The 11417-nt window shown below is 39.6% G+C and overlaps 1 protein-coding gene across 2 annotated transcripts in view; it reads left to right on the forward strand.

The window, feature by feature from the left end:
• LOC101859862 (liprin-beta-1) overlaps window positions 1–11417 on the forward strand; it is a 105037-nt gene that overhangs the window by 78636 nt on the left and 14984 nt on the right. For both annotated transcript variants that reach the window (XM_005099715.3, XM_035970122.1), the window contains exons 5-9: window positions 872–956; window positions 1461–1564; window positions 1995–2061; window positions 2783–2940; window positions 4186–4372. In XM_005099715.3, the coding sequence (XP_005099772.1) occupies window positions 872–956; window positions 1461–1564; window positions 1995–2061; window positions 2783–2940; window positions 4186–4372 (601 nt within the window). The remainder of the gene's footprint in view (window positions 1–871; window positions 957–1460; window positions 1565–1994; window positions 2062–2782; window positions 2941–4185; window positions 4373–11417) is intronic.

The following is an 11417-nucleotide window of genomic DNA, read 5'->3' on the forward strand; positions in this document are numbered from 1 at the left end:
GGGGTTGTTCATGAGCTGAAGTTGTTTAGGGAGTTTTCACCTGAGCAGCTGAATCCTATCTGAGATGGATGTTCAGTTCAGAGGTTCCACCTTTTAAATAATCTTCCAGTGTTGATAGGGGCTTTAAGCGAGTACTATTACCAGTTTTTGAACACCACAAACTCGTATAACTCCTCTTCTGCTTAACCAATTTTTTTTTTTTTTAAACAGGAAATTGAATAGCAATGAGAGCATTCCATGCAATATATATAGTTTGTTCGTAGATAAGATGGATTTGTTGTGATATAATGTTTTGACTGTAAACAACAGAGCAGTACTGAGTGCCAGCTGAACCGGCATGCCATATATGATATACTTAGAGTTAATATCAGTCTCGTCAGCTGTCCCGAATTTCCCAGGACTGTTTATTATTTGGCAATAGAAAATTTGAGAGCCTTGTCACATACACTACATGACACTGAGACCAGTCCTAACTGATGTAATTTTATTTGTTGTTATATAATCTGTTGTTATATGGTTAGGTGTCTCTGATTACTTACTGGGTTTTTAAAAAAATTGGCAAGCCTGTAACATTATCGCCATCGTGACAGATTGGAGAGCTGCAAAATTTTCGATTTTGTTTTTTTTTAATTTAGTAAACTTTTTCTACAAAGCACGTTTTATCTGCTGGTTAAAAATTTATATTGAAATATACGGCCAAAAGTGGACTTTTTCCACAGTATAAAAATCGGTGAACTCAAAGCCCATTTTCAATAAATCAGGTTTTTCCTTCTCCTGAAAAATTTACCAGTTGTTACGTATCTGATCTGATCTGATCGCGACAGGGACGATGTGCTATTTTGTTCAAATGTTACTTGTCATCCATCTCCAGGAGCGCAAGCTGGAGGACATGCGCCGGTTGTTGAAGCGGTACCGTAGGGTGGAGGAAATTCTGGTCCAGGCACAAGGCAGGAAAGGTCAGTGGAGCTGAACCCTGGGATGAAATCATCATTCATTGGCAACTGAGATGTATATCGTGTAACGGTTTCCTCAAAATTGAGAACATTGAAAAAAATCCAAAGGCTTTTTTTTAAAGCAGTTTCTTTATTTGGTAAGATCATCAGCTACTACAATACAAAACTTTTATCGATAAGCAAACTGTAGATCGTTGCTATAGCAAGCAATCCGCTTAAGTCAAAAATTTTAGAAATTTTATTTTCACTCCCTCCCAAAGCTCGATCAAAGATGGACCTTTCAACATTGCGAAAATGCAGTTGAATGCTATGGTCAAGGCTTACAAATTTCTTGCTTTTCATTGTTCCTGATTTCAACAACACGACAAAAGTTACTTTTTTGTCTCTGGTGTAAAGAGTACCCAAACAGACTTCAGTGGCTTGCTTACGGCACCGATGAGAAGCTTATGATTTTGTATTTTAGTCAGGAAAAGTGTTCGTCATAGTTGCCTCTATTTGTGTTCCCAGCGGTGGAAGAGCTGTTGATGAACGTAGAAGACGGAGACACCAGCTCAAACAGTTCCTCCACTACGCCCTCCACGGGCGACCCTGCGCTCCGAGATCAACAGCAGGTATGCCTCTGTGGTTTTGTTGCTTATGGTAGAACTGTTAAGTACTCCCATTAAACCGGAGCTCTCCGGTTTATTTCCCTCGTTGAAAAACTCCAATAGAATTATCAACAAATCTGATTTTTAAAATTTAAATTTGGGTTTCTATCGGGTCATAAGCGTCTTCCAATAAATGATGTGAATGCACACATTTCTATTTCTGTATTTGCTATATTTTAGTAATGGGAAAGAAAGTCTCCAAATCAATCCTTAGGTCGGTGTTTGGAGGGCTCTCTACTAGTAGGTCCCACTTTTTTACTTTCCTTATGTTGTTTCTGTCTAGTCTGTCATGTTTTTTCCAAGCACTAAATGACTATTTTTGGGTTGATGTGTTTCTCTTTACCAACCCTTTTTATTCCAATTATCTCCACACCTTTTTCGTTCTCCTCCTCAGCTCCACCCAGAAGACCGGTTGGATGGAAGACACTACATCTCTTCTCCCAGTGCCACCAGCACACCAGGTATAGGTTATATTGCATTCTGTTCTACTTTGCAACTTAAAGAATTGTTGATTTAGGGGCATTTTCATGGTAAAGAGACACTTTTTACAGAAAATGCTCAATTTTCAGTGACCGGGGCTGAGAGGTAGTCTGTCAGAGAAATGGCTGTGCATGGTTTAACAGGTGCTCTGATGTGGTTTGCTCCTTCTTTCCTATCGAACTTCTGTCATCGTTATCTCCCCTTATTTATTGTGTTTGTTATTCTCTTGAAAAACTTCCAGTCTTTGGCACTTATATGACCTATTGATGTTGTTAGTGCCATAAAACTTACTAAACCATCAACAAATCCCTGTCTTGTGGACATATTTCTGTCTGTATTCTAATATTTTCCCTGTTGTAAGGCGTGTTGTTGGGGGGCGCCACTGGCAGGTCCTACTTCTTTACTTTTCCTTCTTTTGTTTATGTCTTTCTGTCTGTCTTCCTTTTTCCGCGGTAATAAATGACCATTATTGTGTTGATGTGTTTCTCATTACTCACACCAACAAACCTTCAGGAACAGACATTGGTATGACACAGGATAAAATATCAGGACCATGGATTCCAACGCACAAACTTGTTATATGTCCCCATGTTATTTACGTCTCCTGTGTTCACATTTTTCTGTCCCATCTGTCCCGTGTTATTTCCCTGTCCCATGTTATTTCCATGTCCCGTGTTCACACTCCCCCTGTCGTTGTCTCAGTGCACCAGAGCAGCAGCAGTGAGTCGAGCCGCCTCAACACCAGCTTCAACGGGAGCCCCTCCCCCGCCATGGCAGCTATCCCCATGGGCTCCCGCCAGGCCCTGGGCCTCACCCGCTCAAACAGCTGTGAGAACCTCGTCCCCGGCTCAAAGGCTAAAGTGAGTCCTCGTCTTCGTATTGGCCGTCTTTTTCTCCCCAGACTCTTACCTTCATTCAGAAAGAAAAGGTTGTTTTAAAAAATACAAGAAAAGCAATCCATCTGAAGCAAAAAATGGAGAATCGTTCATGATGTGTGTACTGTGTTTTTGCATTGATACTACTTACTTATGTGGTAATATTGAGTTTAGCCTTCGGTTTTGTGGAAAACCTGGCCAATGTGGGAAGCTCATCCAATTCGATAAACGTTGTACCAGTTTGTGTCCAACGACTGACAAGAGTAGATGTCGTCTGGTAGATGTATCTGTAAATATTTGTCAGTGAGGGCCAAAGACTGTTGCAGCTGACATTCCACTCACACCCTGGAGGCTATCCCTCAAAGAGGAATTGTTCTGATCAGTGTCTGTTTCTGTCTACAAGTCTCATTGTCTTTGAGAAAATCTGTAAATTATACACATGACAATGGGGGTGTTTGGTAGGTTTTTTGGTGTGGTTTGCTCAGCTCCTTCTTTCCTATCAGACATCTATTGTCCTTATCTCACCTCTATCTTTTCTTTGTATTCTTTGTATGTTACTCTCTAGTAATGCCTCTAGTCTTCGGCACTTATATGACCTATTGTGTGGCAAGCGCCGTAAAACCATTACTTAAACTGAGACATCGCAATTCAGTTTTCTTTGCCTGTCTCTGCGGATGGTCAGAAGGCATCACTGGTACATTCTACTTCTTTTCTTTCCCTCTGTTTTTTTCTGTCTAACTGTCTTGCGACTTCCCTGCACTGCATGAAGGTTGTGTGACGTGCTTCTCTTTCCTCAAAAGTGTAGGTTATTGTCAAGTGCTCCGGTGTGGATTACTCCTTCTTTCCTAGCAAACATCTATTGCCCTTATCTCTTCTTTTTTTGTGCTTGTTACTCTCCCGTTGTCAGGTGCTCTGGTGTTGTTTGCGCCTTCTTTTCTATCAAACATCTATTGTCCATATCTTGTGTTTGTTACACTCTAGAAACGCCTCTAATTTTCAGCACTTTTGTAAAGTAATTTGTTGCAAGTGCTGTAAAACGCTTGCTAAAACAAAAATAAAATAAAACGTGTATCGTCCTTATCTCTCTTTCTTTTTTGTGTTTGTTACTCTGTTGTAACACCTCGAAGCTTTGGCAGTTATACAAAGCTATTATGCTGCAAGTGCCGTAAAACAATGCTTACTAAAACAAAACAATAATACCTAACTCAGAAATTTTCCCTCTCTCCTCAGACGCCGTCATTCAGAAAGAAAGGTGACGCGGGGGCTGGCCCCGGGCGTCCTGGCTACGGTACGTTGCCCAAACACCGCAGTAAGGAAGATGTGAGGGAGGCCAAACGGCCGCGGGGCTTCCACGGGCTGGGGAAAACCTTGCTCCGCGTTAGATCTGGCAAGCGCAGTAGCTCCGCCCCCAATCTAGGTGACCTATGGCACGCTCGGGCTGGCTCGTCCGCCCACTGCCTGCGCCCCATCCATTTCCTGCTCGGATTGAGCACCCCCCTTCACCTCCTGCTCCCTCCTTGTACCCCCCTCCCTCGTTATCGGTCTTGCCTGCATGGTCGTGGTTTGCTCACTCTCACAAATATGTGAATTTATTATTACGTTTTTCTGTTAACCAAATTGTCTGTCTCTTAATGGGAAGTGCAGAACTTGCTGTAATCTGTCAGTTGAGGAAACTATGTAGCCATTTTTATTTGAAAATGTTGACTTCAGACCAAGATTTTAGTTCTTTTTTAGATCAACGGTATAGTATACTTAAATTTGACCACTGATCAGGAAAAGTCGTTTTGTCCAGCTTTGACAGGCTGTAAAGTGGCGACTTTTCTAATGGGACAGTTGAAGTGTTTTTGCTCTAATGTGTCAGAATATATTAATGCTCCTTCACTTGTATTTCCAAATCCCTCACCCCCCCTAATTTTGAGCTTCACATACATAGCCACGTATGTTATGAGCTTGTCAGAGTTAAAAGAGCTTGGCAAATCACTGTGCACAATGTTTATACATGTACCTGTTTTGAATTCGTCAAGCCTTGCCCTCGGGTAACTGTTCAAAATAATTGTGGTTATCCTAACATTAGTCGTTTGCCCACCCCCCTGGGCCTTTTAAATAGTAAAAGCAGTGATGCCATTTAATTAAGATACAGTGGTCTAATAATGAACTTAATATTTATAGATTCCATGTAGAACATTGGAAAAAGAGTGCAGCTTACATCGCTAACAAGGAGTATGGTTTGAACTTATTCCTGTTATGAATTCAGTTAAATCTAGAAATCATGTCATTGGAGAAGTTTTTATGTATGATTTTACTTCTAACAATTTATTGCCCTGGGACACTTTAGTATGACTAGATTTTTTTTATTACATTTTTGGGGGGACACAAGATCCCTCGTAGTTGTAGATTATTTGTAATCCTCCTAGACCTAGAGTGACCAGCGTGTACCTAAGTCACCAAAAGCATGTTGTCACTAGTTCTGTTTGAAGTTATGGTAATGAGGTTTTTGAAGAACAAAGAACATATAGAGAGGCGGCAACCTGGGTAAGTAAATTTATCTTAAGCATGCATAACTCTCCAGCCCATCCAACACATACCCATTCACACACACACACACACACACACACACACACAACACACACGCTCGCAGACACTCATCCACAATGCATGATACAGTGTGTACTTACCTTTGACCCTACTCCATAGCAATGTACTAGAGGTAGTGAGAAGTCAGGGGCTAAAAATTACATCAGAAATGAACAGACACAAGCACAAGGTTGCACACAGGTTCTTCAGAAAATTGTCCGGAGTTGAACGTAAATCCATATAAAAATTTTGAATTGCGATCAGTCTCTTGAATGGCTCCAGAGTGATGGTTCTCATTCATCCCAGAATCCATGATGACCTGTAGTTGTGAGCACTTCAGTAAAACTTAGCGTTGATCTTTGATAAGAGGATGATGTTGACTTTTGAGTCTGGGCCTAGCATTTTGAAATCACAAGTTCTGTAGATTACCCTTTGGGAAACATTTCCCCCACTCAGGATTTAAACGCACAACTTGTGGAAATAAAAATATGGTAAGACCCAGATAACACAAACTTTAGTGGACGAGGAAACAAAGTTTCTTCGTGTTACACAGATTTTATGTGAAGGGAACTTGCAATGCAGAGAATAAAGAACGGAGAAAGTTAACAGATATTTAAAATCCTTTCATGGTGATAGGAATTTTTGTTTGATTATAGTTTCTTGTTCAGCAAGGTCTTCTAAGGTCTTCTGAGTGACAAAGTGTAATGTAGCTTAAAAACTAATACAGAAATACGAAAGGCTTTCATCTAATGAACTAAAGTGTTAAATGCTTTGAATGGTTGTTCAAGCCTTCTATTTATAATTGTGTATAGCATAACTAAATGGAGAACACTTCAGTAGTTCAAACATGTAACAAAATTGTGTACAAAATTCCCTCTTGATTCTCTGATCAAGTACGATTAATTTTCAGGGAGGCATTGGATGGTTTTTTTTTGGGGGGGGGGGGTTTAAATAATGAGAAGAAAATTTCGCTCTAGTTCCAGCCTTAATCTACCCGCAAACAGAGTTTCATAGGAAAATGTTGACTGCCTTTTGATAGTTAAATATGCAACCAGATCGTGTTTTTGGTTTGCACACTGACATACTCTAGGAAGGTTGAGGTTATTTTTTTTCTGAAGGTGGGTAATCCTGAAGTTTCAGGGGAAAGTTATAGTTGTTTCCCCTGTTGCTATCTGTCTCTTCTGTTGACCACTTAAAATTGGTTGGGTTTTTTTACAATTTGATTTACTATCTTCCCTAATACAGTTTAAAATAATTTTTCGGCTCAAACTCTTTTGTTTTGCCTTTGGCGATACTACTGAAGCTAATCTTAATGTACAGTTGAAGGAATTAACTTTCCCTACAAGAAATGTTACTCAACCAAGAACTGCTTTTCGCTGACAATCTATAATGAAAATAATGCTCTAACAAAACGCCTTAATCCCGCTCTGTCTTCAAGTCTTAACTCTTCAAGTGTGCTCTAAAGCTACTTTCTCTGTTTGCTGACACTCTATGCTGGCCAGAATGCCAAAGTATCGAAAATAAAGTCATCGTAATTTTGCTTTAACTTTAAAGACATCTGGGGCCCTGCCTCCCTACCTAACAGATAATTACAAAGCCTGTGAGAGCAGCAAATATGTACATATATATGATATATTATGAATTATATTTATATATATTATACAGCGTATATCTTCTTTGTATATTCCTGCCATAAACTTCATATGTGGTTCAGCTGTGTACAATTTTCTGCCCAGGTGTTGTACGATCAGTAAGCAAACATAAGGTTCTTTTCAGGGCTATCTCATTTGGGAAATGTTCTGTGGTTTCAGTATACCTGATAAATGAATGTGAAGGTTCTTTTGCTATGATATTTTTTCCGAGGTATTCTGTTTTCCGACCACACCGTAATACTTTGGTGGAGCGACCTTTTTCTCTCTAAGATCTAATCCTGTCTCTATTACTGAGACATTTTGGTCAATTGTTTTCTTTAAATTGCATTATAATGTAGGTCTTTGTAAACAAAAAGTTACAATTCTTAGGCATTAGTTGTAAGTACCTTAAGCTTGAAATTGTAGAAATATTTTTGCTTAGGTGTAAAAAAAAATGCTGAGGGTATTGTTATGTCACAGAATTAGTATTCTTTTTTTTTAGTAACTGCTGTATCTGTACATACAATATCATGGTAGCTTATATTCATGAATTTATGGAGGTTTTTCATGGCTGTTTTTCACTTGGAAACTTGGCATATTCAAGAATTAGGGTGAAAGGGGGGGGGGGGGGCGTGTTCCTACCGAAACATATGGTCTGTTTATGTCACTGATTGTAGGGCTGTATTCTTGATATAAATTTGGGAAATTAGAAGGTCTAGATGTCAGCCAAGAAACGCGTGGTGAAAGGTCTAGAAATTAAATTAACAACTCTGCCAAGTTTTTAGGGGCCTATAAAAGTCGTCTGTCGATGGTTTGTCAGTACCATCGAAATTTGCACAATGATCTATTTTTGCTTATTATTATATTTCTGAACATTCTTTTGGTTAAATAGGAAATTCCGAATATCTTTGCGATTAAATATTACATTTTGGATACTCTTGTGGTTATAAACATAAAATTCTGGACCTTCATGAGGTTAAATCAATATAAAATTCTGAACATTGTTAAATTCTAGCGTTTAGATGTAAAATTATGGACACTTGTTGAATAAAAAATTCTGTATACTGTTGTTTAAAAATATGAAATAATGGACACTCTGGTGGTTACATAAAATTTGAAACATTCAAGTGGTCAGACTTCTTGACCTTCTAGCCTTTATAAAATTGTGGACACTCTTGTAGTTAATATAAAATTCTGGATATTTTTTTTTTAATATAAAATTCTGGACACTGGGTGCTCCGGTTGCTGTGACACACGTTTGTCCAGGTTGTGCGGCAGATGAAATATTGTGTTTAGATTCTTTAAAAGTAAAGTCTTAACATTTCTCACAGTTAACAGTTGTTGATAGGGGGTGCAAGGATTTCTTAAAGTGAAATAATATAAAAATATCTTACGGTTAACAGCTGTTGATGAGAGGTGATGTGAAGATTTCTGAAAGTGAAATAGTATTAGAATATCTTACGGTTAACAACGTGGTTGAGAGAAGAGATATGAGTATTTCTTATAAAAGGAAAATATTATGAGTTCCTGACTCCTGTGTCCAAGACGATGCTGGTGTTTTGAGGTCGAATCAGATGCTGAGGATTTTATGCTGAAACTTTTAGAAATTGAAAACTTTCAATCATTCTTGATCTCTCCATCACTTTTGTAAGGCCTCGTATACAGAACCTAGCGACTCTTGTTTTAGCGGGTGGTTGGAGGGCACCACTTGTAGGTCCCACTTTTTTTCTTGCCCTCTGTTGTTTCTGTCTATCTTTCATTTTATATCATTGCAAGTGCCGTGCGCAAAACACTTACTAAAACTAAACTGTCATTTGCGTCTCCCCTGCGCTAGTATATGACCGTTATTGTTGTGTCGATGTGCTTCTCTTTACTCAAAACTCTTGTTTGCCATTCCTCGAATCTCATGACTTTGTTTTGGTGTGTGGGCATGACGTATGTGGCTGGCCGGTGTGTGTGCTGCCGGTGGGATAGTTTTGCTCTTTCCGTTTGGCTTCGATGTTCCGATTGTCCTAATTAATCTATTTCTGGCACGGTGTTGCGCGCCGTACATGTAGCTGACTGCGACTCGACAAGAAGAACGGTTGAGGGTTTTTTTTTGTCTTTTTAAAAAAAAATTTACATGGGCATGGCACTGGTTTGTTTGTGAGTTGAGCACTGCTCTGCTGCTGTGGCACTGCATGACTCCTTGTAGGTTAGAATAGATGGACCTCTTGGTTTTGATTGCGCACTTCCCCTACACCTCTCTTCTACTGCCGCCCCCTTCCCTTTTTCTTTTTTCTGTGTGTGCGCCTGTGTGTATGAATGTACGAGTACATGTATGTCGTGTTATGCTTGTGCTTAGACTCATCTGATGATCTCTTTCTGTCTATCTCGTTCTCGTTTTCTTTCTTTCTATCAACTTTACTCTTCTCTATCTATCTATCTAGCTAGCTATCTAGCTAGCTATCTGACTAACATTTTCTCTGTCTGTCGCTCTGTCTGTCTGTCTATCTACATCACCCATCCACTTACCAAAAGTATGTTGGCTGCTCTGCCTCACCACAAGTTGATGGCTTCCCTGTGCTTCGCCTGCCCCTCCATTGTGGAACTCCTACTAAACTCACAGACACAAAAAAGAACCCCCGTTGCCACTTTAACTTGTCTTTGTTTAGCTGTGCACAGTTATGCTCCCTTTTGCTCAAGGAATTTTTGCTGTTGTTGTTTCTTAGTTGTCCTTGCATTTTTCTGAAAGGTTGTTGATTGTTTTGACTTTTTGGCGCTACCGCGCTAACTTTTCATTCTTACTACATGTGATTTTTCAATCAGGACAACAAGTCCCTTACAGTTTTTGTCGATGGTCTAACTGTTTTATATTTTTTTAGTTCTTTGTATGGATGTAGCTCATGAAAATTTCTCCCGCACAGACGTTGGGTTTTTTTAGTGGTCTGTTTTGACTGTTGAATGTGCTGCACATTTTCAGATCTTAGTCAAGAGCATTTTGCTGATAGTTGTCTCTGAGAATGTTTGGAAACTTTCTTTTTTATATGTCTGCACTTTTGCAGATGCCTGTATAATTGGAATTTGTCTTATATATTACCTGTCTTTGTCTAGTTAGGCTCGTTTGATGAAAATAGATTGGGGGGGCTCGTGGTCTAGAGGGACGGTGTTAGTCTCTCATTCATTTGGCCCAGGGTTCGAAACCTGATAATTTTGTTCTCTTAAATAGATGGGGGGGGGGAAATAGTGTTTTGCTTTTCAATCAGGTCTTTTTTTTTTTTTTTTGCATCTGTAGCAGTGCAAAGTTTTGTCTCAGCTGACCATTTTCTTTTAGCAATGATCTGACTGACTTGGCTCAATTGATATTCGCTGTTGCCTTGTTAGCTGGACTGAGATGTGCAGTGCTTATTTCTTGATGATATCTTGCTGTTGCCTTATTAGTGGTGTTGGAGTTTGCAGAGTTTCAACTTTGTTGTTGTCTTATATTTAGTTGTGGAGTTTGCAAAGTTCTGATTCAAATTATGCTGTTGCCTTCTTTTTAGTGTTGGATTTTGCAGAGTTCTAACGTGTTTGGCAATTTTTCACTGTTGGCTTGTTGATAGTTTTGGGATGTGGAGAGTCCAAATATTATGAAGGGCAATTTCTCATTGTTGCTATTTTTAGAGTACTGGAGTGTTCAGGGTTCAAATCGTGTGTTAGGCAATAATATAACATCGCCGTTGCCTTATTGGCTGTCTTCAAGTGTGGAGAGTCTCCTCAATAATCATTCAACTCTTATTCAAGAACCTCATCATCATCATCATTGCCTTTCTCACCCTGCACCAGGGTATAGGCCACGGACAAACACTTTCCACCTTTATCCTGGGCTGGCCTCTGAATGTTATTTCATGTCTTCCCACTTTTCTGTACATCGATTTCTGTGGTTCTTCTCCAGGTTCCACACGGTCTTCCCCTTGATCTCGTACCCTGTGGATTCCAATTCTAAACTTTATTTGTTATGCAGCTGCCTGACTTCCTGAGAGTATGTTCAATCCATCACCACCGCTTTTTCCCTACCTCATCTGTGACTGGGTCCTTCACACTTCCTTGTTGGTGACCCTGTATGTCCATTTGATCCTCAGTAACTTTCTTAGACTCTTGATTCGAGAACCTCGTTGTTGCATTGTTGGTAATGTTGGAGTGTGGCAGTTAATGGATGCTCTGGTGCGGTTTGCTCCTTCTTTCCTGTCAAATGTATATCGTCCCTATCTCTCCTCCTTTTTTTTTTTTTTTTTTTGT

The sequence above is a fragment of the Aplysia californica genome, unplaced genomic scaffold (assembly GCF_000002075.1).
Source record: "Aplysia californica isolate F4 #8 unplaced genomic scaffold, AplCal3.0 scaffold00223, whole genome shotgun sequence".
In the NCBI taxonomy this organism is placed as follows: Eukaryota; Metazoa; Mollusca; class Gastropoda; order Aplysiida; family Aplysiidae; genus Aplysia; species Aplysia californica.